Source organism: Falco peregrinus, chromosome 5 (genome assembly GCF_023634155.1).
Source record: "Falco peregrinus isolate bFalPer1 chromosome 5, bFalPer1.pri, whole genome shotgun sequence".
NCBI classification, from domain to species: Eukaryota; Metazoa; Chordata; class Aves; order Falconiformes; family Falconidae; genus Falco; species Falco peregrinus.
In genome coordinates, this window is record NC_073725.1 from 66,431,771 (window position 1) to 66,458,876 (window position 27,106).

Genomic DNA, 27,106 nt, shown 5'->3' on the forward strand with positions numbered 1-27,106 from the left:
GTGAGGGCAGCAGCCCCCGCCCTTCTCGCCCGGCACAAAGATGGCGGCGGCGGCGCCGTCCCCCGGGCGTGCCCGTCCGTGCGCCCCGCCCCGGCGCGTCGCTGCGCGCTTCCGCCCGGCCGCGGGGCTGGCAACAATGCGCGCTCCGGCGGCCGCGGCGGGCCATGGCGGTCAATTACGCGGCCGGGCTCTCGCCCTACTCGGACAAGGGCAAGTGCGGCCTCCCCGAGGTGAGCGCGGCGCGGCCGGGCCCTCCCGCGGCCTGGCGGGTTCCCATGGCAACCGCGCCCTCGGCCCCGTGGGTGGCTGCCGTGGGGAGCCCGGCGCCAGGGCCCCTTTGTGTGTCCCCCGGCCCACGGCTGCCCCCACGAGTCCCCCGCGGCCCACGGCTCCCTGCGTGTGTCCCACCCCCCAGCCCCACGGCTCCCTCCGTGTCCCGTCCCGTCCCCCACAGCTCTCTCCCATTCCCCCCAGCCCCACGGCTCCCTCCGTGTCCCGTCCCGTCCCCCACAGCTCTCTCCCATCCCCCCCAGCCCCACAGCTCCCTCCCTCCACGCCTGGCACTACCCCCCTGCTTTGTGCCCCCACCCCGGGGCTCCCAGCCCTGTGGGGACCCCCTGTATTCCCCAGCGGGGATCCCAGAAGGTGGGTGTGAGGGGCCTGCCCAGGCACTGCGGGGTGATCCCAGCCCTGTGCCCCCAGCAGTATTTGGGAAGCTTAAAACAGGTTTTGAGGTGAGGGGACAGGGACATGCAGGGGCCTGTCCTCAGTCCCTCTCCCCAGGAGACCGGGCTGGAGAAGCTTCTCGCAGAAGCGAAATCCTGTGCCCACGCCAGAAGGCTGGGTGGGTGCGCGGTCCCACCTAGCCACAGCACTCCTGTGTCCCCCACCTTCCTGGCTTCCCACGCAGCTCGCCGTCCCTCAGCGCTGGCCTGCCTGCAGGGCTGGTGGCCGTGCTGGTGACAGCTGGAGCTGAGCACACGCGGGGTGGCACCGGGTTCACGCCTGCCCTCCCGCTGCCCGGCGGTGCCCTGGAGCCCAGCCACTTCTCGGGGTATCAGCTGCCTGTCAGCGAGAGCAATAAATACCCCTGTCTGCCTTAGGTGTTTTAAGCCCTTACCCTGCATGGAGATGTTTATACAACACAGTTTCTCTCTGATTAAATGCTTTTGTTGTTAAGGAACGCAAAATCTTCTTTCCTTTGGATAAAAAAAATTGTGGTTTACTGGGTCTTTGCACCAGGAGGGGTGTAGTTGGATCTATCCCTGCACCTCTCCATTCCTGTGGTGGTTTGTCTTTTCTTGCTCAGATTTTTGACCCCCCGGAGGAAGTGGAGAGGAAGGTGCAGGAGCTGGCAGACTTGATCAGGAGTTCCTCCAATGTGGTGTTTCACACGGGGGCTGGGATCAGCACTGCCTCGGGGATTCCCGACTTCAGGTAAGGGCAGTGGACGGCAGGTGAGGGGTTGGGGGGATGGTGCCTCCTTCAAGTCCATCTCACACCTTGTAAAGCTCTGGACTGTTTCCCCTGCCAGACCTGCTCCATCCCTCCTCTCCGGTCCTGGATCCAGTTGAAAATACCCTCTCCCTCTTGCACACCCGTTTGAGGTTAAGCCACGCCCACAGAAGCCCTGTGGGCACCCTGCTTGCATCAACGACAAAAATCACCGGTGATCCACAACCTTCATTTAGTGGTGCCCTGCTCATCCTCCTCCCCTGATAGGGCTTGTGCTGCGTTTACAACTGTCATCTTGGAGCCCGGGCTGTCAGTTCTCGCTCTTTCTGTCCCTGTTCCTGCAGGGGCCCCAATGGTGTCTGGACTATGGAAGAGAAGGGGCTCTCCCCAAAATTCGACACCACCTTTGAGAATGCCAGGCCCTCCAAGACTCACATGGCATTACTGGGGCTGCAGAGAGTTGGCATCCTGAAATTCCTGGTCAGCCAGAATGTGGACGGCCTTCACGTGCGTTCAGGATTCCCACGGTACTGCCCCTCCCGCCCTGTCTCCACGTCCCTCATGCTTTTCCCTGCCACTGCCATGTGGCTGTTCTCGCTGCCTGATCAGCGTGGCCTTGCAGGCAGGCGTTTGGTGCTGGGTGTTGATTTCCAAGGCTGGCTTGGAAGCTCTCCCCCACATCTGGTGTGGGGAGCGGAAACTGGAAGGGGTACATGAACTAGACTGAATGTAGAGAAGTTATTTTAGTAATTCAGAGGGTGATCAAATAAAGTCAGCCCCAGTTGATGCTCTCTAGAAGTACACCCAGAAGCCATTTGTTCACAAGAAAAACAAACAGGTCATGGTTTGGGCCATCGCATGTTGCCACCCATCAGCTGTGTAGCTGTGGCTGTCGGTGCTGCTGTGAGCAGCCTGGCTGCGCTGCATGGCTGCCTGGGAGATCGTGGCCCAGGGAGTGAGACGTCAGCTTCAGTTAGGGCACATGCTCCTGGGAGCTGGGCTCAGAGCTGCGCTCAGAGCACACGATCCTTTCCACTGCCTCTGCACCCATCCAGAGGGGTGAAGGGACAGGAGGGAGGATGAGAGGCTCTGAAGCTGCTCCTGCTGCTTGCAGAGATGCCTCTTGACCCGTTTTACCCGCGTAGCTAGAGCTGTCTCAGAGCACTGGATCTTGTGCTATTTTACAGTTTGCTTAAATTTAATTTCTTGAGAGAAAATAAAGGCAGTGCTGCCCCAGTGATGGAACAATGCCTGGGCCAAAGATGGCCTCAAAAGTATTTTGCCTCACGATAAATTTGCAAAACTGCAGGGGCAGCAAGACGTAGAGAGGGTCCCGCGGTTGGAACTGGTCTGACTTACCGGCTGTGGTCTCTGATTTTCTCGCCCGCTGCGATGAGGGTCAGGGATCCTGCGTGGCTGTTTCCTCTGCAGGGAGCTGTGACGTGTGGGAGCCGAGGGTACAAGATCTCCGCTCCCTGTATGGGTGGGGTCTGAAGCACATTTAGCAGCACAGCTGCCATTTCAAAGATGTCCTTGAAGGAACCTGCCTTTCCATTAGTGCTTGTGGCAACAGGCTCTTTTCCCTTCAAGGAACTTCAGCCTGTTATAAAACCCATTTCCAGCACTTAAGACCAGTGAGCAATTGTTTTGTGAGGCAAACTGCTTGGAGCTGCCTGGAAAGGAATGGGGAGAGCAGCTGAATTCAAGTGAAAAAATAAAATGAAGGGAGTTGGGATGAGAACAAGGAGCATGAGTGGGACCTCAGAGAAGATGTCTCATGAATGTCTTCCGCCATCACTGGCTGAGCAGAGAGCTGCCTCCAGGAGGTGCTTCATAAACAGCCCCGAGTCCTGGTTCCTGCTCCTAGCACCGCGTTTGCCTTTTTAAACTAAAGAACCATGGGAAAAAGAATAGGAAATTCTGACCAGAACTCAGCTGTGCTCCCTGCAGCCTTGTGCTGCTGGCTCCCGCTGTGGTTTAGCACAGCTCTTCTGCCTAAGCAAAGCACGTGCTTAAGTAAGCGTTGCAGAACTGGGGCCAAAATAGGGGCAATCAAGTCCGTCCTGTCTTCATCCACCCTGGAGGAGGCTCCTGGTTGCTGTGGGGCTTGCAGGATCGTGGGGAGAGTATGGCCTTGTTTTCCTCTAGCTTCTGCACTTTGAGGCTTGCACTGAGCTTGAGGGGAGTTTTAGTCACAAGTGGCAGGGGGCTGGAACCGTGCGAGGACATAGGGGAATGCTGAGTGCTGAGAGAAGTGAATATCCAGGTTACTACTGAGTGCAGAGATTTGAGGCTGGATCAGATCAGAGGAGGGGCTAGAATTGGTGCTGCAGATGGAAGCATTTAAAATTAAAAAACCAGGACATGCTGTCCCTCTCCTTAGTCCCAATTGCAGTGGTTATAGTGTAGCGCTTTTGTGATGGGAGATAAAACCACGGTGCAGAAGGCTCTCAGCAGGATCTGAACACATCCTTGGGGTCTCCCCTGCCCCACGAGAAGGACAGCTCTGCCCAAACTCCCTTTGAGCGACCTTTTTTGCATGAAATGCACAAAGCGGTGCTCAGTGTGCCATAGTTCTGCCAGCGCCTGCTTGCCCTGCATGTGATGGCCATGCTTGGCACAGGGAAGCCCCCACACTTGGTGGCTGAATGAACAGCCTTCTCTGCCGGGCCAGCTGCCCCCCTGCAGCACGGCCAGGTTGTTCTGTGGCACCCAGTGCCTGCCTGATGTTGGTGCCTCGCTCCGATGCAGCCCTGTTTGTGTCTAACTAATATAATTCCCCCCCGGTGCTGACCCTGTGCTGGGGCACTGTCCCCAGGCCATGGCAGAGGGTCCCTGCCACCCCACCTGTGGTGGTCTGGCAGGTCTGACCTAGCTGAGCTGGGAAGCGGGGAAGCCCCGGAGGTGCAGGAGCTCCTGGTGAGGAGGGGGGCTGGGGCAGCTTTCTCTGTCACCCCAGGGCTCTCCACCCTTCCCCAGCTCACCTCTCCTGTTTCTCCCGCAGGGACAAATTGGCTGAGCTCCACGGGAACATGTTTGTGGAAGAGTGTGTGAAATGCGGCAAGTACGTGAGCCCTGAGCCTGGGGAGGATGGCAGTGGGGTGGGGACTTCGTTGCTGTCCCCGGGGAGCCCTGGAGGCCCTGCACATGCCATGGGGCTGTGTGCATGGGGTCACAGACAGATCTGGCCGTCTGAATCGTAAACCCTGTCAAACGGTGGGAGATGAATATTCTGGGAATTCTCTGTTGCCTGGGAGGCCCTTGGCAAATCCTGCTGGCCGTGGCAAGGCAGCTGTGCCAGCAGGGCTGCCTGCAGCAGGGTCTGTACCTGCCAGCTGGAGAGGAGGTTGCTACAAGCTGGGTTTGCCATCCTGGTCTGTGGCAGACCCCTGGGGCTGTCGCTCAGAGCTGCTGTCCACAGCACCTGGTTAGAGGCGCAGGCAGGGATCGGTGGAGAACTGAGGTGCCTCTGTCATTGCTTGTGTCTCTGAGCCACCGCCTGCTCCTCCAGTGTGGCCTGTGTGGCGTGAGGTGTGCCACATCACGGGGGGCCTCTCACAATGGGTGCCACCTCCCTGCGTGTTTGGCCCCGGATGGCACCGTCTCTCTTGCAGGCAGTACGTGCGGGACGCAGTCGTGGGCAGCATGGGGCTGAAGCCAACGGGCAGGCTGTGCAGCGTCACCAAAGCCCGGGGGCTGCGGGCCTGCAGGTATGGCTGCTGGGGTGCAGGGCTGGGGCTCCCGAGGGGATGTGGGGTGGCGGGGGGACCCTTCACCCGAGCGAGTGACTCTGGTGCACAGACGTGGCTTTGCAGGGCTGGGCCGACAATGCCTCTGGTTGAGGTGAAGAAGCAGAGGGTGTAGGGGGGATCTCCAAAGCCCAGATGGGAAGCCAGCACCCATGTCTTCAAGGAGTCCCAGCCTCCTTGGCAGGGGGTCTCCCACCGATAACTGAGCATGTCCCAGTGCTGGAGAATGCCCTGCTGTGGGATGGCAGCTCTAGAGAGCGAGCCCCTTCCCCTCCAGAAGGATGCGGCCGCTGCGCTGCCTTGCTGCTGCTTTGCCCTTGGTAGGGAAGCGTAAATAGCATTTCCAGCTCTGCAGCTGGAGGTACCCCGAGGTGATCCGGCATCCAGACACGCTCCACGGGCCCCGTGTGCTTCCTCAGCCAGGCTCACCGGGCCCAGCGCAGCTGCTTTCCGCAGCCAGGCTGGCTGCAGAGCCGGCACAGCAGAGCTGGGGGCTGCGGGCGGTGGAGCAGAGCTCTCCTGGCTCACTGTGGCCAGCCTGGCTCAGAGTGAAAGCTGCATCCCAGCTCTGAACCAGGGCAGCGAGACAGCTGGGGCTTTGGTGGCATCACAGCACCAGCCACAAAATCCCTCGTGCAGATGAAGTCTGTGCCCTCGCCTGCCGGCGAGTCCTCTCAGCTCGTCTGGGCTCACTCTGTCCCTTCACAGTGCAGGGCCAGGGAGGGTGGGACAGGATCTGGGTCGCTGTCCCCTCTGGCAGGGCGGCTCTGCTGGCTGTTCCTGCCTGGCAGGAGAAGCTGCAGTCCCTATGCGTGTTTTCTAGGGGGAAGTTAAGAGACACCATTCTGGACTGGGAGGATTCCCTGCCTGACCGCGACCTTACGCTGGCGGATGAAGCCTGCAGGTACTGTGCTTGGGCTCTTCGTGCCGTGGGTGCTGCAGACACCTGTGGCTGGTGGTGCCACGGGAGGCTGCTGGGGCTGCCTGTCCTCTGCCTGCACCATGGGGGACCTTGGGCTGGCCTTGCCTGGCGTTGGTAGTCGTGTTCTGTGCCTCGCAGCCGTGAGGCTGTACTCACGGAACAGCAGTGCCCAGCTCTCTCCTCAGAAAGCGGCTGAGGGAAACCGCAGCAAATTCTGGCCACAGCTTTGCTTCCCAGCTGCTTGTAGAGTCCACACTGGAACAGGGTGGGAGAAGCAGTCTGCAAACAGCCACGGCTTTTTCTCTGGCCTGGATGTTTTGTCTCCTCCCTACAGGAAAGCTGATCTCTCCATCACCCTGGGGACCTCTCTGCAGATCAAACCCAGCGGCAACCTCCCGCTGATCACGAAGAAGAGAGGAGGGAAGCTGGTCATAGTCAATCTACAAGCAACCAAACACGTGAGTGTCCTTGCCGTTCTGTGCTGCTGCTTTCCCCTCGCGTCCCTTGTTTCGGCCCCATCCCAGGTTAGTCCCCGTGCATCGTCCCCTCCCAGGCGGCCAGGTAGAAGAGTGGCCTCGCTTAGCAAACAGGCTGGGCTTCCCTTGCTGGAGAGTTTAAACCTGCAGCTCCCAATAAACACTGAGAAACGGAAGGTAAATCTCAAGAGCAGAATAAAAACAGCCCAAAGCCTGATGTATCTTCCAGTGAATTACAGCCCGATGAAGTAACTGCACACACATAACCTGTGCTGCGAGGGAGAGGAGTTCGGTTCGTGTTCGGCCCTGGTTTTGGTGCCGTTGTCCAAAGTCTTTCAAACAACCGGTGCTGGGGGGTACCTGGGATGGCATTAGAGCTCCCTTATCCCTGTCCCACCCTGTCCTGGGCTCATAGCCTGGCTCTGCATCCACGTCCCAATCTCAGGGCTGTGTTTTAAGGTGTGACTGCCTGCCCGCACCCTGACGGAGCCCTGTCAGCCTGCCGTGCAGCTGGGGTCAGTTCGTGTTCCACCAGGGATGATGTCTCAGGGACTGGAGCCCGCGTGCAGCTGAGGCATCACCCTGTCCCCGTGCACTCCCTGGGAGGGGACGTTTGTACCCGCACACTATGTTTGTCCCTAACGCCGTGCTTGCCCTCGCTTGCCCCAGGACAGACAGGCCGACCTGCGCATCCACGCCTACGTCGACGATGTCATGACGAAGCTGATGAAGCACTTGGGGCTGGAGGTCCCGGAGTGGACGGGGCCAGTGGTGGTGGAAACCGCTGAGCTCACCAAGCCCGAACAGCTCTTCAAATTTGACCCTGGGGCCCGCAGGCTGCTGAAGGAGGAGCACAATGGCATGGAAGGGCTGTGCCCTGACCTTGGGACCACACTGGTGGAGCACCGTGACAGTCTGAAGCAGGAGTGTCCCAGCCCAGACACAGGGCCAACGACGGTGAAGAAGATGAAGGTGGAGCCTCTCCTCACCTGACCCAGGCTGTTCCCTGTCTGTCTAGACACTCATTTGTGCCGCTTTTCCTACCGACTTTTTTTTTATACCCTTAAACATTGTCCCTTTTTTTATGTAAGTATTAAATACACTTGAATCGCATGTGTTGGGGCAGCTGCACCCACTGGCGCAGGAAGGGTGCTGCCTGCTTGAACCATACCCAGCAACTCGTTCCTTCTCTGCAAGGAGATGCTGGTGGGGCCCAGCTACGTCCCACAGAGCTCGGGGGGCAGAGGGACAGGGGTGCTGGTGCCAGGGCAGTGACAGCGGGGATCGTTGGGGCAGCTGATGCCATCTCAAATGAAGCTGGGGCCAGGCAGTGGTCGGAAGGAGCTGCTGCGATCTCCTGGCTGAGATCTGCCCGCAGAGCCAGTCCTGCGTCCTGCATGCTGGTGATCTGTGGGGATGTCGCTGGGTCGGGGAAGGGAAGGGAACTGGTGCTGGCCAAATCCTGGCCCGGTGCAGGGCTGGGAGCTGTGGGAAGGTGCCCTGGTCCTGCTGCCCTTCCCTCTGCCTCCTGCTGTGCCCGCTGCTCCCAGGGCAGCCCTAGGCTAGGTCTGGCCACCTCTCCCAGCTCTATTGGACCCTGTTGCCTCAGGATCCCTGGCCCAAAGGTCCTTGAAACCTTGTGGATCATCCCGTATTAAAGCAGGTGAATTTTTTTCCAAAATACCTTGTATTTAGAGATGAAAATAAAACTTAAAAAAACAAACCAAAACCAAAACCAACCAGTTGCAACATCAATAGCCATCCAGCCCAGGGCCCCTCCAGTTCCCTCGTCCCCATCCTGAGCGACCCCGTGTCCCTTCCACAACTTCTGCTGCACCTGAGGGGCAGGAGCAGCCCCTTCCCTCCCAGTCAGGCCAGTGGGAACCGGTCTCATCTTCCCAGTTCACAGATACAAGTAAAGCCAAGTGGGTCCAGCATCTGCCCGTGCCTGGAGGCAGATCCTAGAGGGGTCACCCCGAGGGCTCATTCCATAGGGGATGAGGTGCTGAGCCACCCCATTGCATCCCCCGTGGTCCCTGGGTGCTGCTTAGAGCTCCTCAGCCGGCTCCAGCACCGCAGGCCTGCTGTGGCCGGCCTCGGTCCAAGCCAGCGATGCCAGGCCGTGGTGCGGTACGGTGTCATCCCCCAGCACAGCATTCGCTGGATCCTCGGCCCCGTGGCTCAGCCCCTCAGAGGTGAGTGGCTGCGTGCTGTTATGGGGGGGGGCTTTGTCCAGGCGTGGGGTGAATGTGCGGCCACCGAAAGCTTCGTGCAGGGTCTCGGGGGCGTCACCCAGGCGCTCTGGCCAAAGTGGCTCCGGGAGCTTCTCGTCCCCAGCTTGGGGCTGTGAGTAAGCCACGCGGGAGGCAGCCGCATTGTGCAGGGACCTGGAGAAAACTGAGTGCGAAGGAGGGTCAGGGCCTGCTCTGGTGCCCCGAGCTCCTGGTGCAACCCCAGCGCAGCCCTCACCTCGCACGGGTCTGAAGTCGCCATCTGCTTCTGCCTTGCCAGGGGCAAAGGGGCTGATGGAGGGGAAGACGATGAGTGTGAAAGACAGCAGCAGGACCTGGGGGCAGAGGGGGATGTCACCACGCGCAGTGCTGGAGGGGGACCAGGTTCTGGAACACAGCTGCCAGGGAGGGGGCTGGTGGCAGAACCAAGACTGCATCCCTCTGTCCCTCCCGGTGCATGGGCCCCTGCCAGCGTGGCACCATCCATCCCTTCATCCATCCATGCATCCGCCCTCACGTGCCTCCATCCCTTCTTCCACCCATCCAACCCTGGAGCATCTATCCCTCTGCGTTATCTGTCCCACCATCCAGCCCTGCCAGCACAGCTCCACGTGTCTGAGCGCCCCTCCCTCGAAGCAAGGAGGCCAGGGGGGTTTGGGGGTTCCACACACCGCGATGCAGGTTCCCGTCTGCGCTGCCTTGTTGCTTGACTGTACCACAAGGGCCTGGAGCTTCTTCAGCTGCTCTAGGAGGGACCTGGGGACAGGGAGAGCCCATTAGCACCTCCGAGCCCCTCTGGCCCCCCAGCAGGTTTGGCTGGGGGGCGAGTGAGTCCCAGTTCCATCCTACCCCAGCCTGTCCCTCTCCTGCCCTGGGGACACCTACGAGTTCTGCTTCTCTAGGTGCAGGACTTTCCTCTGCAGCTCCTGGTTCTGGGCCGTGCACGCCGACATCCTGAGGGACAGGGGGAGGGAACGAGGTCAGGGGGGACAGCTGTGGGGGCTGACAAGGGGCAGTGTGCCCATCATTGGCCAGCCAGGTGTCCCCAGGCACCTGGGGCAGGGGGAGTGCCAGCCCCAAGGGTTGGTGGCCAGCTATGCCTGGAGCAGGGGTTTGGGGTCCATACCGGCTCTCCAGCCCATCAATATATTCCTTCTTCTTCTTGCGGCTCTCCTGAGCCGATTGCTTGTTCCGGATCTTCCGCCGGATCTTCTTCAGCACCCGCTCCTCGTACTGGGGGAGACAGGGGAGTCAGGGCCACAGTGCTGGGCCCCCTCACTCAGTGCCCTTCCCAGGCATGGTGGGACCCACCTTGGTGAGGGGCAGCTGTGTGGGCAGTGACACCCCCTCCTTCGCCAGCAGCTTCTTCTCGTCCTCAGTCAGCACCAGCTCCTGGAACTGCCCCTGGCTCTGCCGCAGCAGGGAGGTGGGCACCTGTGGCTGCTGGGGGGCCACAGCTGGGTGACAGCCCTGGGTGGTGGGGTCACCCCGTGCCTGACCCCAGGGACCATGGCAGGGACAACAGGGCAGGGATGAGGATCGGATCGTGGTTCAGAAAGGGCTGGGGATGGGACCGTGGTGTGGAAAAGGGGTCAAGTGTGGGGATAGGGAGGAAGGAGGACAGGAATGGGGATGGGGTGGGATGGGGATGGGAATGGGGATGGGGAGTGATGGGGACAGGAATGGGGATGGGATCGTGGTCCAGGAAGGGACAAGGCTGGGGACAAGGAAGGATGGGGACACAGGGGCTGGGACTCACGGCATCAGAGCTGCCCGAGAGCAGCAGGTCCTTCACGGTGAGGGTGCAGGATGCTGGTGGGGAGACCGTGGGCAGGTCCTGGCTCTCCTCCAGGAAGAAGCCGGGGTGCCACATGTCTGGGTGAGGGGAGAACAGAGGCTGTCAGCAGTCCTGTGTCCCCGCTGCAGGAGACTCACCCCTGCCATGGCCCCAGAGCTATGGTGACTTGATGCCACTTACCAGTCCAGTGGCCCCTGGCTCTGTCCCCCCAGGCTGTCTCTCTGGCTCTGCCCCAGCCGCCGAACACCCTGCACTGCTCAGGCCACCTCAGCATCCCCAGTTCCCCCAAACCTCCCTCACCATCCAGTCTCCCCCTCCAGCACCAGCCTGACCAGTTCACCCCAGTTCCCGAGCTCTCCCCACTCCCCACAGCTCCTCCCCAGTCCTCCCAGTTGTCCCCCGTCTGCCCAGTTCCCTCCAGCACCCCCAGCTCCCCTAATTTCTTCACTATCCCTGAGAGACCCCAGCTTTGCCATCCCCCTCAGCTCCCTGGTGTCCCCAGTCCCTCCAGTGTCCCCAGCCTGGTCCTTTGCCCAGTCTCTCCCCCATGGCTCACCCAGGTCGATGGAGACCTCGGGGTGCAGGACCCCAGTCCCCCCCGGGAGGGGCAGACCCCGACAGGGGCCGGCGTAAGGGTACAGGACCTCGCTGGGACCCCCATCACAGCACCTGGGGGGGCTGTCGAGCTGGTCAGAGGGGGGGTCCTCAGAGACCCCGCTGTCACTGGCAGCCGGGGACCAGCTGGGTGAGTCCGACACTGAGTCCCCGGAGCCCAGGATAGAGCTGAGGAAGTCCTCGCTGTCCTGGGCATGCTGTGGGGACACGAGTGCCTGTCACCCTGGGATGCCTGTCACCCTGGGGTGCCCACAGGAGCTTCCTGCACTGCAGGGCACTCCCAGCTCCCGGGTAAGGCATGGCAATGGGGTTCTCCTGCCAGACCCAGGGCTGAGGTGGGGATGGACCCCCCAGCCCGTGGGACTCACCCCATCCTTGTGCCAGGCACCCGGTGGCGTCCCCAGCTCCACACCACGGAGAATCCCATCCTGGCGGTCAAAGAGGAGGTCCAGCAGGTCGAGACTGTCGAGGCTGCCCACGCCAGAGGCCATGGCTGCAAGGTGGCAGGGTCAGGTCCCTATCCCAGTGCCCATGACTGCCCCAACACCTCCCCCTCCCCTCCAAGCTGCACAGCTCCAGGGACACCCCAAATCATGGGGCAGGCATGGGGCTGGTGAGAGGGAGCAGGGAGCATGTCTGGGCATGGGCACATGTGTGTGGGACCATGGGGAGGTATATCTACATGTGTGCGCATGTGTGACTGTGCATGTGACCATGTGGATGTGTGCACAGCTGCATGTGCATACAGCTGTGCTGGCACACGTGAGTGCAGAGCTCTGTGTCTGCACAACCACATGGCCATGCAATGTGCATGTGTGTGCTGACGCAGACATGGGTATGTGAACACATGCACACACATGTGCCAGCACCTGTATGTGAGCACATATGGGCATATATGGCAAAGCCCTACATGTACATGTGTGGGAGGAAGAGCATAGGCATGTGGGGGCTCAGGGGCACAGCAGTGGACTCCCCCCCGGCTCCTTCCAGCAGCTGTAGCTCCCAAATCCTCTATTCCCCCCCCCCCCGCCAAGAGAACTGCACAGCTGGGGGTCCCTGCAGGCACCCGGCTGGCCCAGCCCCACCATGCCCCCCAAGTGCAGGAGCAAGATGAGCATCCAGATCTGAGGGCTGGGTCAGGTCCCCTGTCCAGCCCTGTCCCATGTGTGTGATCCCTTGGGAAGAGCAGGTTAATCATTTTGGGTAGCAAGTGGAAAGGGAGGAGACTGCTGCCACCAGCCGGCCCGAGGAGGGGACTTAGCCCTGCTCTGCCACTGCCACCCCAGGCACTGCTTGAGACCCCAGACTCAGAGCAAACCAACAGGCCCACTGACCAGTTGCCCAACTGGCCAATCAGCTGACTCACAACCCAAAAAACCAACCAACTGACCAACCAGTTGACCGACTGACCAACTGGTTGACCAGCCAAATTAACAAACCTATCAAGAAACAGACCAAATGGTAAATCTGTTGGCCAACTGACCAGGTGGTTGCCTGACCAAATAACCAACCCACTGACCAACTGAATGACCAGTCAATTCTCTGATCAATTGATTAACCAACCTGCCACCCAACTACCCATCCCACCACTCAACTCACCACCCAACTACCCACCCCACTCCACCCAGCCATCCAACTCATCACCCAACTGCCTTTCCCAACCTATTAAACACTGAGTCAAGTGTCCTTCAAGCCTAGTTTGGGGACGGTTGTCATTACCGTGGTGTTTGGCTGTCCAATCCAGGCAAGGAGCTTTATTGCACCCTGTCCTTCACCCCCAGTCCTTCCAGTGAGCCCTGATGGCCCCGGGGGACCCTCAGGTAGAGGGACCCTATTGAACATCAGCAGCCAGGACATACCTGTGTGAGATCCCGCTCCCTTGGAGCTGTCCTGTCTTCTCAATCCCCTCAGCACACAGGGGAGCGGGGCGGACACTGAGCCCAGCCACCTCCTCCTCCTCCGTGGTGCCCTCACCCAAGTGGCAAAGTTTAAACTCCAACTGCACAGAAATAACATCCTGGATTGCAAAATCTCCCATCCCTGATTGGGGATGGTGGTGAACGATGGCAGGGCCGCCCTGGGGATGGACCTGCTGTGCTCCGTAACTCATTAGCCAAATGTTTTTGTCCTCCTCCACCAAACAGGGCAGGAGGGGCCTAAGGCTGGTGAGCGAAGTCCGAGTGCTGTGATTGCCCGTGAACTTTCACCCATTTTTGGGGACAATTTCCCTTTTTTTCAGACAAGCATAGGGGCGTTAATCACATTTTATAGGTGTTGAGAACAACATCCGGGGAAGACATTGACTTGGACTCTACCACTTACGGCTTCCTCCATAACAAACGTTGGTCCCATCTGCTCCCTGCAGCCAGGGCTGGCCCAGATGCCTGGGTTCTGCTGCCTGCTGGCAGGCTGCCTGGACCCCTCCATGCTCATTTTCCCCTGTGGCTGTTGGGGGGGCCGAACACACTACAGCCCTTTGGCAGCTATGTCCATCCCTCCCTATCACCCCGCGATGTGGGTGTCAGCCCAACACGCACCACCCTCCAGGTGAGCCCCTCCCCAACCAGATCCCCTGGGATCCCCCCAGATCCCCTCCACGCAGGGAGGGGCTGGGTGAGTAAGGGAGTGTGTGACCCAGGTGTGGCACGGGGACAAGGCCACGTCCCGTTATCTACCGCTCGACGCCCTCTGACCGGGTGGCAGCACTGGCGGCGGCTGCCCGTGCTGGCGGGCCGCTCCCTACTTTATGGCCCTGCGGCAGAGATGGGACCCCCTGGAACTGAGCAAAGGGCAGCTGCCCGCCCAGCGCCACAGTTCCCCCGCGGCTGCTCATTGCCCGGCTTCATTAGGGACCTCCAGCATCGCCTGGGCCTGCCGCCTGGGCCTGCCACCTGGGCCAGGCAGGGGGCAGCGGCTGGGCTGCACGGGCAGGGGCAGAGTGGGGGAACGCTTGCTAATTACTAAGTTGCTAATTACTAAGTTGCTAATTACAGGCAAGGCCACTAGCGCTCGCTCCCCCAGCACAACCAGGGGCTGTGCGGTGCGCCCCTCCCCCCCCAGCTTAGGCTTGTCCCCTCAGCCATGGCCGCCCACCTCCTCCTCCCTCTTCCCCTCAGCGAACTCTCGCGAGACCCGGCGGCCCCGCCCGCGCCCCGCCCCCGCGCGCCCCCGCCGCGCGCCCCGCCCCCGCGCGCCCCCGCGCCGCGCGGCCGCGCCCCCGCTAGGCCCCGCAGGCGCGGCCCGGCCCGGCCATGCTGGCCAAGAGGAAGCCGGCGCTGCCGGCCCTCAACATCGCCCCCAGCGCTGCCGAGGGGCCGAGCCCCGACGGCTCCGCCGAGTGAGTGAGTGGTGGCGGGGCCCGCCCGGCCTGCGCCGTGGCCGGCGGTGGGCTGGGCCTTGGCGCGGGGCACCGGCCTGGGGGGCCGGGCCAGGCCGGGCCTGGAGCGTGGGGAGACTGGGGGGGCCGGGGCAGGGTGGGTGTGGGGCCCGGGGGGGGTTGGGAGGCCTTGGGGGGCCGAGACGTGGCGGGTATGGGGCCTGGGGGGCCGGGACATGGCGGGCAGGGTCGCTGGGGTGCCGGGACATGGTGGGTATGGGACCTGGGGGACCCTGGGCGGCCGGGACATGGCGGGCAGGGTCGCTGGGGGGCCGGGACGTGGTGGGTATGGGGCCTGGAGGGCCAGGACAGGCTGGGGGAGGTGAGACAGACCAGAGCTGGATGGGCCCAGCCTGAGGGTATCTGGGGTGTGGAAGGGGCCAGGGAGCTGGAGCTGGAGGGGCAGACTGGGGGTGAGAGGGGCTGGGGCTGGGTCTGACACCCAGGCGTGCTGGGGAAGGTGGAGGCAGCTGGGGGAGCGTCTGGGGACAGCTGGGGGCTTTGGGGAGCAGGCCTGGGTGCACGGTTTGGAGCTGGGATGGGGCCCTGGGCTTGGGGGTCAGGATTTGGGGCAGTGACCAGAGCTTGGCCAGCAGGACGTGTGGGGCGAGGGGTGGCGGAGAACAGGGCATGGGCAGTGCTAGGAGGAGGCTGAGCATCACATAGGGGTTCTGGGTGGGAGGGCTGGGGCGAGACCCTGCCGAAGCATCGCCCTAGGTGTGGGTGGTAGAGGCTGAGGGGGTGGGCAGCAAATGGGCGAGAGCAGCTGGAGCTTGCGCGGGTGATGGAGGCTCAGCAGCAGGTGCTGGGGGAGCACAGGCACCCCTTTGTGCTCGGGAGCGGTGGGTTTGGGGGGTGGTGGGGAGGGGTGTTACGGAGCCAGGGGGTTGCTGGACGCGTGGAAAGCCCTTCTCATGTTTCGCAGCAAAACCTAAGAGTGGCTTCTCGTGTCAGGAGAGGGAGAGTTTGCTGGTGCTGTGGTTCTCTCTGGGCTGAGCTGTGCTGCCTCTTTAAGGGTTGAAGGATTTTCCCTACTCCTTGGCTTTCCTAAACAGCTGACTGCACTGAAGCTCCTCTCCAGAGGAGATGTGTGTGTTTGGGCAGATATTGCACCATGGGCTTCACTGTCCAGGTGACCCTGTCAGCACCAGAGCTGAGCCCTGCCTATCTCCAGAGCTTTGCTTTAATCTTGCTGCCATATCAGGGGCTGCGTATGTGTCGCACTATGGGTTTCAGTTGTTTCCCTCCACTTCCCTAAAAAAACCTAACCCCTCTTTTGCTGGCACTGCCCTCACAGTCTCCTGATCATCCCTCCTATCTCCTCCTCCCCTCTCCAGGGCAAACCTGGTGGACCTTCAGAAGAAGCTTGAGGAACTGGAGCTGGATGAGCAGCAGAAGAAGCGTCTGGAAGCTTTCCTCACACAAAAAGCCAAAGTGGGCGAGCTGAAGGACGATGACTTTGAGAGGATCTCTGAATTGGGGGCTGGCAATGGCGGTGTGGTCACCAAAGTGCAGCACAAACCCTCAGGGCTCATTATGGCACGGAAGGTAACAGGGGAGCAGGAGTGGGCTGTGGTGTCGTGCTGGAGAGCGTCCGGCACTCCCCGTGGCTCTGGAAGAGCTGGCTGTGGTTGGGATCTCTCTGCAGTGACCTGTCTGTGCCCTAACCGCCTCGCCTGGGTTGGCACTGTGGTCCCAGCTGCCCCCAGCTCGGTTTTATGTGGAGCCTCTCCTGCCTCGTCTCTGAGCTGCCCTGCCTGCCTCCAAGTCCTCCCCTGGGAGAGGCCACGTTCTCTGCAACAGGTCCATGGGGTTTGGAGTGCCTTGTGTGAAAACACAAGTTTATTCTTTTTTTCCAGCGAAGCTGGTTTTAATGAACTCTGCTAAACTGGATAGAAGCAGTAGGAAGCAGATCTCTTGAGGATCCTAGGTCATGGTTAATGAGGACTGGAAATGGCAGGTGGAGGGATGGGTTTGGCACACACACCATTCCTCGCCCCTCCCTGCCCACTTAACAGATCCCCAATGTAATTCCAAGCAGCTGTGACAGTGGTTCCTCTCAGACATGGATTTATGGGTGACATCTTCAACAGTGGTGCCCTGTAGTGGAAAACTAGGCGATACTTCATCTGCCTATTAGAAAAGGCAGTGCTCGGCAAAACCAGTGCAACCACTTATCCGTAGGGCGGCTTCCTTGAAAGTCTCTGGTCTCACCTGCTGTTGGGATGGTTTAGCGGGTCTCCATGAGCAAATCTGCTTCTCTAGGTGGCTTCGCTCAGAGCTGAGCTCTCAGAATCTTCCAGGGTGTTTGATTTGGGAGTGTTGGATGTCACTGGGTGGTTTTGAGGTCGTTGGGAGTCCAGAAACTGAAGCGAAGGCAAGTTACAGTGCTGCTGTCCTTCCTGCAGAGACTGGCCTTCGTGGGTCTGTGGGAAGGACAGATGTCCCTGGGGTTGGGTGTCCTAGAGCTTATGGTAACTGGCTCTTTTTTTTCTGGCTTGCCATTGTATTTTCTAGCCTCTGCCTTCCCTACCCACAGCTACCCTAACTGACTCTACCAGGAGCCCAAGGAAAAAAGCAACTGCTCTTTCACGTGCATGATCTTCATGGGTTTTTTTACGTTCTGTGGTTTCCTTGATATCAGAACACCTCTTCTTACAACACCTACAGAACTTGTGAAAATGTTCCCGTCTGCTGAGTCAGTTCTGCATCAAACTTCTGACTTGTCTTTCTGCTCTGTTTCCTGTGCAATCTCTGTGTGTTATGTGGCCAGCGGTTGCTTCAGTCGCCGACAGGCTGCACGGGGCTCTGCCTCTCCCTTTATCCTTAATGTTAGTCTGCAAATGGTAAAGCCTACACCAAAGCAGGGCTTCCCTTGAAGACACTGTTTCTTTCCAGCACTCAGGATTTGCTCATGTGGTTCCTGTAAGTTTGTTTTCTGGTTTTTGAATTTTTTCCCCCCATGTATTACACCTTGAATATTTATTTTTTTTCTTCGCAGCTGATTCATTTAGAAATCAAACCGGCTATCAGGAATCAGATTATCCGAGAGCTGCAGGTGCTGCATGAGTGCAATTCCCCATATATCGTGGGTTTCTATGGAGCTTTCTACAGCGACGGAGAGATTTCCATCTGCATGGAGCACATGGTGAGTCCCCGTTCCTCCTCTGGAAACTGCTGCTGCCTGGACTGTTCTGAATTGCATCTCCCTGAGACTTGAAATCGCAGGTGGAATGGGTTAGGGTGCCAGCAGCTGTGATGGCTCCTTGCTGTGGCTGCAGCAGGACTTCTGTGCTCCTGGTAAGAGCTGCATGCTCTTGCTTAGGCTTTGAAATGACAGAGAGATTGACTTTTTGGAAAGCAGAAGCAGAGGTTTGGGGGTTGGCCAAATGGAAATGTTGTAAACCCACCGCTTTACAGAGCTTGCTGTGAAGCACTGTGTGTGTTTTCTGTTCTCTGTGGCAGAGAATAGTGTTGTGGCTCCTTTGGATTGGTGCTGACAGGATCATCTTTGCATTTACCACTGATGGAAAGGAAGCTCAGAACTAATAGCAAGCAGCAGAGCTGATAGAAGATAGCATTAAAATAGTTTTCAGCAAGAAGCTTCAGCTCTCATCACCAGATATCTTTTGGTTTTTTTCTTCCCCTCTCCCTGGGAAAAGGAGTGGGCTCAATGCTGAGTTGTTGCAGACAGCTGAGCTGCGATGCTATGTGCTGCTTATATACCACTTGCCCTCCCTGGGCATGCCTGCCTATACAGCCAGCTGCTCTGTTTTCCTGCCGAGGATTGGCACATTGGTCATTTCCATGTGTTTTTATTTTAGGATGGGGGCTCTTTGGATCAAGTGTTGAAAGAAGCCAAAAGAATTCCTGAGGAGATCTTGGGGAAAGTCAGTATAGCGGTGAGTTATGGTGGCTCTTTGTGCTTCCAGAAAGGATTTGCTGGGCACAGTTTGGGAACAATGCTTGTGTTGCTTTAGGAAGCTTGCTCTGTTTTGCCATACATGCTTTCCTATCCTGAGCTAGGGCAAGAGGCAGTGGTGTGTGTGTGTGAGAGGGGGTGGGGAAGGCATGTCCCCAGCTGCTCTCCGTAGCTCTGACCCCTTGCGTTGTGCTGGCTGGTGTTGAGTTCTCCTGGAGTAGATTTAGGAGAAGCTTTCTCGGGTGGTTAACCCAAGATCTGTGATTGACTTGGTGATAAATTGCAAACCCTGAAACACGTGGACAGTACGTGGTAGCATGCAGAGTTTGTGCAATGTGTCCTGCTGAAGGGAGAGCACTTCCCGTCTCGGTTCTGATCTCATCGTGTCTTTGGTTTCCTTCTAGGTTCTGAGGGGTTTGGCCTATCTGAGAGAGAAGCACCAAATCATGCACAGAGGTGAGAGGAGGAGCCTAAAAATAACTGCCTCAGTTCAAGAGCCCTGTGTTTTACCTAGGTGTGTTTACACTCTTCTCTTGCTGTTGTCAGATGTGAAGCCTTCTAACATCCTGGTTAATTCTCGAGGAGAGATTAAGCTGTGTGATTTCGGGGTCAGCGGTCAACTCATTGACTCCATGGCAAACTCTTTTGTGGGAACTCGGTCCTACATGTCTGTAAGTTCCTTTCAACTTTTGGCTGGTTTTTTGGAGCTTGTTTTTGTGTTTTTACAGTTTGGGTTCAACTCTGCTCTTACAGAATCTGCGTGTAGTGTCTGATTTGCTTAATGGTTTTGCTCTGTGTTTCCATCCTCATCCAGGCTGCCCCATTCCTGGCTCATGCTGGGGGTGAGCCCAGTGCTTTGAGGCACTGTTCTGTGCCGGAGAAGCAGATGCCTCTGCATCCTCTCAAGGAGTCAGTATCCTGTTGGCTCCAGCCTGTGCCCAGCTAGCACTGATGCATGTGGGAGCGCAGAGACTTGCAGGGAAAGACGCTTTGTATCCTACAAATACTTCCATATTATGGCGAGTGTTTGCAGGTTCAAAACCATCTTTTTCTGTGTGCAAAGCTCTGTCCAAAAACCTGAGCGCAAAGGGGATGCAGATGCTGGTACGTGCACCTCCTCTGCTGCCTTGACCCCATGCATTTGCTGGCAAAATGGGGGTAAATACAGTTTAGTGCAACTGAGTTTTGGTACAGGCTACTAGGAAACTAAAGCCAGCCCCCAGGTCCTGCTGGCTGAAGCGCAAAGGGTGGGGGGTCTTCTGCCAGCACCATGTGCGGTCGTGGCTGGGAGCGAGCGGTGGGTTATTAGGGAAGCCACCCGACCACACTTGTGTGCTTAGATCTGAGCTGCTCTCATATTTTGGGAATGGTTATTCAAGTACAGTTATAGTTAGACAGTGGCTATTTAAAAATAATATCTCCTTTGCACTCAGCCACTGGGCCTGCATAGCTGACTCAAAGCTGCCAGTATGGATGACTTGGATTGATTTATTTATTTTTTATTTTTCTTTCAATGGTAAGAGCTTCGAGTGGATTTTCTGCTTCTCAAATTTGTCTTGGGTTTTAACAGGAATGGGCAGGAAAAAATTATTTTTGTTAATAGTTTGTTCGATCGCAGCATGCAGAGAAAGATTCCTACAGTGTACTCTGGACTCCTAAGTATAAGCAGTTGTAAATCAATGGTAGCTGTTGATTAGATGTGTACAAGTGCTTTACGTTTGCACATGATCTTTCTTTTGCATCCTCTTTGCACATGGGCACTTTGGGACAGTCTTTTCCCTAGAAGGGTGGAGAGCTGAGATCGAGAGACCCTCAGGATATAGCGTCTTGTCTATTTAATTTGAGTGCATGATATTTATGACTTTGTGTATTGACATTTTGTGTCGGCGTGTGTTTTTGTGATCTTTCCTTCCAGCCTGAGCGGTTGCAGGGCACCCACTACTCGGTCCAGTCTGACATCTGGAGCATGGGTCTGTCGTTAGTGGAGCTGTCTATCGGAAGGTACCCAATCCCCCCGCCAGACTCCAAGGAACTGGAAGCAATATTTGGCCGTCCTGTGGTGGACGGGGCAGAGGGAGAGTCTCACAGCATCTCGCCGCGGGCCAGGCCCCCAGGACGCCCCGTCAGTGGTAGGGGCTGTCGTATGCATTGGAAACAACACGGAGACGTGGGGGCAAAGGGGTCGGGTTTTGTTCGGTGTGGCTGGGTTCGCCAAAGGCCGTTTTGGATGAGGTTGTGGCGGGGAGGTGAGTGTTCCTAGGGGGGCCACTCCCTGCAGAGCAGACAGAACTGTTTTGATGCTCCGGTAGAATCCGCTCTACAGTGGAGGTTTGTAATTCCTAACAGGCGCAGGTGGGAGCCTGGTCTTGCATGGGGAGGTGGAGATTGCTCCCAGAGTGCTGTGAACGAGCAGGTTTGGAGTGCCAACTAGGGTCTGTTAAGGTTTTGAAGAGCTCAGCTGATCCACCTGCCATGGGCTTCTTTAGACCCTGCTGTGTCCCACAAGAAGGCTCAAAGCCACGCAGCAAAGCACCCCATGCCGGGGATGGAGCAGGCTGTTGGGATGCGGACCCCGTGGAGGAGATACTTTGAGGGACACTATCACAGCCTCTGTTGCTCCTCAGGCTTTGCCCATGCTGCTGACAGATTCCTTTCAAGCTAGTGGCAGCTTTTTGGAAACAGCTTTGCTGGGATCTCTCATAGAAGTACCAGACTGGCACAGGGGTTGGAGGCAGGCTCTGCTTGAGCCATTTGCTTGGAAGCAGAAGGCTCTAGAAGTGCTGCCAGCCTGCCACAGCAGATGGTCTGGTACTCTCCAAATGCTCCAAGCTGGGAAATAAATCTGGACTATAGGCACTGTGAAAGAAATCTGGAATTTCAGAAGTGTTTTGGCTTTCTCTTCGTTATCTTTTAACCACGAGTCAGTTCAAGTGGGTTGCCTCTGCCTCTCCCAGCAAAAGTCCCACAGCACACTTGCTTTTCAAGCAGAATGAAGTCCTTCGCTGTCCCTGAACAGCCTCTTACCACTGTTTTTGTCATCTTAACCATGCAGGCCACGGGATGGACAGCCGGCCTGCCATGGCCATCTTTGAACTGCTGGATTATATAGTTAATGAGGTAGGTGTTTCTTTACTGTCTGCTTTGGTGGGCTTCCCAGAGGTGCCACGGTGTTGTGTCTGCGCTGCTGAGTCAGGGGGAGCTCTGAAACCTTTGCTTGAACAAGGGCTCTTTGATAAAGAGCCCCCCCCAAGCTGCACTGATGTCCTTTCCTTCTCCCTCTGTTCCCTCTTCCCATCTCTTTGTATTGCAAAAGTATCTCTGGGTTTGGACTAAGGCTCTGCAGGGGGAAGTTTGTAATCCCCTTGAAAGAGGAAAGCAGTGAGGGGAGGTCTTGGCTGTAATAATCCGCTCCTGCAACCGGCCATTTCAAACGTGCTCCTTCCTAGATCAGCGAAGGATGAATGCTCCCTCTGCGCAGGCGCTGAGGTCGTGCACGTTTTCTCAGATGAAGCCCTTTGAATGAGGGTGACCGGTGCTAAAACCCCAGACCGAAATGTTCCACCAGACTTGCAAGGTAGGGTCCATCCCACCAGCAAGTGGAAAGAGCAGCTTCCCCTTTCAAGGTGCTAGGACTTGACCCCCAGTTATCATTCCTGGATCAGCTTTGTCTGCCGTAGGCATTGCCAGAGCTGGGATTTGCAAGGTTGGATCCAGAATTGCGATGCTGCAATTCTGGTTTCCCAGCTTTGGCAGTGATTCAGCATGGGGTCCCCCCAGCTGCACGTCGTGCTGGGGCAGCAGTTTGCTGCCAGCCCAGCCGCGTGCTGCCAGGGCAAGACATGGCAGGGAGCAGGCTGCTGGCTGCAAAGGGCAGCTTGGAGGAGGAGGGGAGCTGCAGAGCTGCAGAGCACAGCTTTTCTGCAGCTCATTAAAGGCACTCCTGGCCCATTAATGCGTCGTGATGCAGAAAACCCTTTTCCTTTTCTCTGCAGCCACCTCCCAAGCTGCCGAATGGAGTTTTCACGCAAGATTTCCAGGAGTTTGTAAATAAATGGTAAGGATTTCACCTTATGGCTGAAGGTGGAGGCCTGTAGGTGCTCCCTGACAGCTCTGCAGGCTGCTGCTCCACCCAAAGCGTTCAGCATAACGCAATGTTCTCCGTGCTCTGTAGGTGATCTCTCCCTGGCTGCGGTGTGATCCCACGTTGTGCTGGGAACTCCTGCCTTGGGAAGGGTTGAAATAACAGCAGTTTATTTGTGGTGGTGCTTAGTGGTATCCCAGCACCTTCTAAATAGGAGCCTGGCAGGGGGATGGTGGAGCAGATTGCTGGGGCTGTGAGTCACCCCGCAGCCTTGCAGGCACCAGGCATACACCATCGACTTCCAGACCTTCTGATGTGGTGGAGGGACAGCTGAAAATATTGCCAGAGCTCCCGTTAAACCAGAGATTGGAGATTTACAAAAATTGTTAATCCTCGCCAAGCATTAGGTCCTTTTCTCCACTTGCAGGATGCATTTCATCCACACGGTCTAGAAAGAGTCAGATCCTGCAGCTCTCCATAGGAGCTGGGCTGTTGGAGCTGGTGCTTTCTGAGCCGTTTCCATACTGCCAGGCTCCTGGGGAAAGCAGCTGGGGAGCCACATGGCTTTTGGTGAAGCTGGAGACCTCTCTAGCCAGATAACTGGTTTCCCCCAAGGAATGTCTCAGTGTTGGTTTTGCTCTCTTGTTCTTCTCATTTCAGCTTAATTAAAAATCCAGCAGAACGGGCAGATCTGAAGATGCTGATGGTAAGTGGGGAGGAGAGCAATTTTCTTTCTGCAGTGGGGTGGCACCACATCTGCAAACTGCTGCCCCATCCCTCTGTGCCTCTCTTGTTCAAAAGGTGAAAACTCCCATGCTGAGCTTAGGATGAGCCAAATAGAGCCCGGGAGAGGGAGTGACTCATCTTTGATTCAAAGGCAGTGATGGTATCTAGCCCCGGACAGGACCCACCCAGCTGTCCTGTGTAGGTGCCTGGGACAAACCTCTGCCTCCTGAGCTGGGCAGATGGACAGGAATATATGGGCTGGACGTGAGCTGGCCATGTGCGCTCCCAGCCCAGAAAGCCGACCGTAGCCTGGGCCACTTCAAAAGTGGTGTGGCCAGCAGGGCGAGAGGGGGGATCCTCCTCCTCTGCTTGGGGAGCCCCCACCTTGCAGTACCATGTCCAGCTCTGGGGTCTCCAGCATAAGGAAGCCATGGACCTGCTCAAGCCACAAAGATGGTCCGAGGGCTGGGGCACCACACCTGTGAGGGCAGGCTGGGAGAACTGGGGTCTTCAGCCTGGAGAAGAGAAGGCTGGCTCTGGGAAGACCTTATAAGCAGCTTCCAGTACTTGAAGGGGGCCTACAGGAAAGCTGGAGAGGGGCTTTTTATCAGAGGGTGTAGTGATAGGATATGGGGTAATGGTTTTAAACTGGAAGAGGGGAGATTTAGATGAGATACTAGGAAGAAATTCTTTACTGTGAGGGTGGTGAGGTGCTGGCACAGGCTGCCCAGAGCAGCTGTGGATGCCCCATCCCTGGAAGTGTTCAAGGGCAGGTTGGATTTGGCTCTGAGCAACCTGGTCTAGTGGAAGAGGGGTGGGGACTCTGTGATCTTTAAGGTCCCTTCCAACCCAAACCATTCCATGAGCCCAGTTTAACCATGTTGACCTCGGCATCATGCTGAGCCTCTGAGCTACTCTGGGGTACACCCTGGGTGCTCCCATGTAGCCCTGGCAAAGGAGGTGGCCCCGTGCCCTTGTGTGAAGGTTGTTCTGTCCTGCTTGTGCTTCTCTGTTACCTCCTGCCCCCAGGGAGCAGGGTTTGCCATCCAGGGGCAAGCGAGGACCACGGGAAGTGCAGGAGCTGCGGCACCTTGCTCTGCCTGCCTGGACAGAGCAGTGTTTCAGGGCCACGCAGGCTCTGCTCTCCTTTAAATCTTCCTTGCTGCCCTGCCTGCGTGCCCACTATGTGGCCAGCAGCAGTCAAAATCCCAGCCCCAGGCCTGCAAGGAACAAATATTTTCTCAAAAATCTGCTTTTGCTGTCTGAGCTGTAGCACCAGGACGTTCTCACCTCTCCGTGATCTGACCCATGGCGTGGACCTAGGGCTGGGGTCTGGGAGCCGGGGAGCAGCCGGCAATGCTCCTAAGCCTGTTCCCTTTGCTTGCAGAGTCACACCTTCATCAAACGCTCCGAAGTGGAGGAGGTGGATTTCGCCGGTTGGCTGTGCAGAACACTGCGGTTGAACCAGCCCAGCACGCCCACCCGCGCTGCCATGTGAGGGCCGAGCCGACTGCCTGGTGTCAGTACATCTGCCTCTGTCACAGTTCCCTCTCCTTCACTAAATGACAGAACTGCCCTCCTTCCTTCTCCCCGGCCCCCCCTCGCCTCGCATCCCAGCGGCAAAGCACCGTCCCCTCGGAAGCATCTTTGCTGGCCAACCCCCAGCCAAAGCGGGGTTGGTGTCTTTGGGTGTGGGGGTGTTCCAGGCCTCTGCTCCAGCTCTGGAGCTCCTGACACTTGGGAAATGTGGTGCTGCTTATGTTAAATTTTTTTCTTTTTCTTTTTTTTTGAAACATGTTCACTTGGGTTAAAAAAGAAAAGAATCGTGTGTGTGTGTGCACGCATGCTTGCATGTGTGTGTGAGACGGTGGCAGGGGATGGGGTTGATGCTTCACCTCCTCCCTGGTTTTCATGTGGGCTCCAGGGCGGAGAAATCGGTGGGGCCAGAAATGGAGAAGCCCTGTTTAGGGTGGCCCGAAACAGTGTCACTGTCCTGGCCAGGGTGGCTGGGGATGAGGTGGGCACCCCGCAGTGTGGGCGGGAGGTCTGTGGGGTGCTTGGTGGCTGAGCTGGACAAGAGTGTAGAGGTGAGCTCCCTCCCAGCCCGGCTGCGGGTGGAGGAGAGGAGAGATTTGTATTTTCATTATTTTCTTTTTAAACGGTTGGTTTAAAGCCTGCTCTCATGGCGCGCTGGATGTTTAGCGAAGGCTCTTGACCCGTTGGGCACAGGCTGAGCCACGGGCTTGCAGCGGGAGGGGATGGGGTGGGGGCTGTGGGATGGGGCCATGAGCGGCTCCCCTGGCCCCATGGCAAAGCCCTGGCTCCCACCTTTGGGTGCTGAGGTGAGGGGAGCACCGGCTTTCCTTCCCTGGCGCCTTCCAGTGCGGAGAGGCGGGAGGCAGAGCCCGGTTGTCCACCGTGGCCAGGGGAGAGCTGGGCTAGCCCAGGAGTGGGGTCCCTCTCCCGACCCCGCCATCCCGTGGGAGCGGGGGGGTGGGCAGAGAGGGGTGAAACCCCTCCAGGCTGCAGGTTTTTCCCTTCCAGCTGCCGCTCAGCCGGGGTCACTCATGGAACAGGCACCACAGCAGAGCTGCAGGGCTCCCCGTCGGACCCTCCGGAGCCCCCCACTCCCCTCAGCCAGAAGGTGCAGACTGCTCAGGCTGGGCCTTGCAGGGGGGGCAGTGAGCCCACCCAGCAAGACCCACGTCCCAAGGCTGCAGGTTTTTCCAAAGGCCACCTCGGCCCGCCTGTGGCTGCTGGTCCCTCCGTGCCCATCGCGTCCCCTCCTGCCCAGGAAGGGCCGGTGGTGGCCCTGTGGCGTGCCCGGCTCTGTGCCCACCGGCACTGGCTGCGCTGCAGGGATAGCAGCTCCCTGCTGTTGCCTCATCTGCCACCACACGTATATATTTTCGGGTGACTTGCTCCCCTGCTCCCCCCACGCAGGGCTCTGCGATCCCCAAGCCACCCACCAGGAGATGATTTTTTGGAAAATTGGTGGGATTTCTTTTGTGTGCTTTTTTTTCTCCTTCTTTTCAGGCTGGGGGTTTTTTTGGGGTGGTTTTTTTTTTTTTTTTTCCCCGTTGGGGTGGTGGCTGGCATCCCCTCTGCCTGTGCTTGGGTTCCACCATGACAGCCCCCCAAAAGCAAGTGCTGTGACTTGGTAACCCCAAACCAAACCCCTTGTACCCTTTTCTTTCCCTGGCAAAGGACAAAGGTGCTGCCTTGCTCAGGGTGAACCCCGGGGAGCGAGACCCCAGATTTCAGGGGGGTGTCTGTGCTTGCTGGCCCAGCTCCTGCCTGGACAAGGCACCCTGGTGCTGTGGGGATGCTCCTCATTACGGGTTTTGTCTCTTAATTTAAGTGGGAGGAGGGGAAGGGCACAGTTTGTAAAGCTTTTGGGTATTTTTCAGTTGGTTTGGTGCTGGGTTTTGAAGGAGGAGGAGAAAGCGCATCAAGCGTTTTGTTGGTGCAATTATTTTTTTTTTTTAAAACTCAATATTTTCATCATGGGAAAAAAAAAATAAATGGCACTTTACATTTACAGGCCTTTTCTCTTCTTGGTTATGCTCCGAGTAGCTTTAACCCCTGTAGGGCCGGAACCTCGGTGTGTCCTCCGTGGATGGGAGCGATGTCACTGACCGTGCTTGGGGACAGGGATGCGCCGGTGGCTCTCGCCGCGCTGCCCAGCGGCTGCCTCCAGTGGAAGCAGGAGATAACGGAATTATCCCGGCACGAGGCAGCCCCGGCCGGTACAG

At 57.9% G+C, this 27,106-nt stretch overlaps 3 protein-coding genes across 8 annotated transcripts; 2 read left to right on the top strand and 1 right to left on the bottom strand.

The window, feature by feature from the left end:
• Nucleotides 1–82: 82 nt before the first annotated feature.
• Nucleotides 83–7,715, top strand: SIRT6 (sirtuin 6). Its single transcript, XM_055805731.1, has 8 exons — nt 83–230; nt 1,310–1,437; nt 1,800–1,982; nt 4,460–4,519; nt 5,070–5,165; nt 6,028–6,108; nt 6,461–6,584; nt 7,272–7,715. The coding sequence occupies exons 1-8, from the start codon at nt 165–167 to the stop codon at nt 7,593–7,595; spliced, it is 1,062 nt and encodes a 353-aa protein (XP_055661706.1). The 5' UTR covers nt 83–164; the 3' UTR covers nt 7,596–7,715.
• A 416-nt stretch (nt 7,716–8,131) lies between these two features.
• CREB3L3 (cAMP responsive element binding protein 3 like 3) lies at nt 8,132–13,277 on the bottom strand. Of its 5 annotated transcripts, none has more exons than XM_027792917.2 (10): nt 13,106–13,277; nt 11,615–11,739; nt 11,188–11,443; nt 10,593–10,708; nt 10,145–10,276; nt 9,960–10,066; nt 9,719–9,787; nt 9,505–9,589; nt 9,072–9,168; nt 8,132–8,999 (listed from the first exon to the last, which is right to left on the bottom strand). In XM_027792917.2, exons 1-10 carry the CDS (start codon nt 13,260–13,262, stop codon nt 8,650–8,652), a joined length of 1,494 nt encoding a protein of 497 aa, XP_027648718.2. In that variant the 5' UTR covers nt 13,263–13,277; the 3' UTR covers nt 8,132–8,649. The 5 variants fall into 5 exon arrangements, with proteins under 5 accessions (XP_027648718.2, XP_027648720.2, XP_027648719.2 ...); XM_027792919.2 differs by having other exon boundaries at nt 10,145–10,243; nt 13,106–13,257; XM_027792918.2 differs by having other exon boundaries at nt 10,145–10,273; nt 13,106–13,257.
• A 1,156-nt stretch (nt 13,278–14,433) lies between these two features.
• Nucleotides 14,434–25,184, top strand: MAP2K2 (mitogen-activated protein kinase kinase 2). 2 transcript variants are annotated; one of them, XR_008747308.1, is made up of 11 exons: nt 14,434–14,583; nt 15,960–16,170; nt 17,624–17,770; nt 18,447–18,524; nt 18,949–19,000; nt 19,091–19,215; nt 20,460–20,673; nt 21,597–21,661; nt 21,991–22,118; nt 22,537–22,598; nt 23,286–23,331. XR_008747308.1 is itself a non-coding variant. In XM_055804595.1 (11 exons), the coding sequence occupies exons 1-11, from the start codon at nt 14,498–14,500 to the stop codon at nt 24,847–24,849; spliced, it is 1,197 nt and encodes a 398-aa protein (XP_055660570.1). In that variant the 5' UTR covers nt 14,434–14,497; the 3' UTR covers nt 24,850–25,184. The 2 variants fall into 2 exon arrangements, 1 of the variants encoding a protein (XP_055660570.1); XM_055804595.1 differs by lacking the exon at nt 21,991–22,118 and adding an exon at nt 24,739–25,184.
• Nucleotides 25,185–27,106: the final 1,922 nt, after the last annotated feature.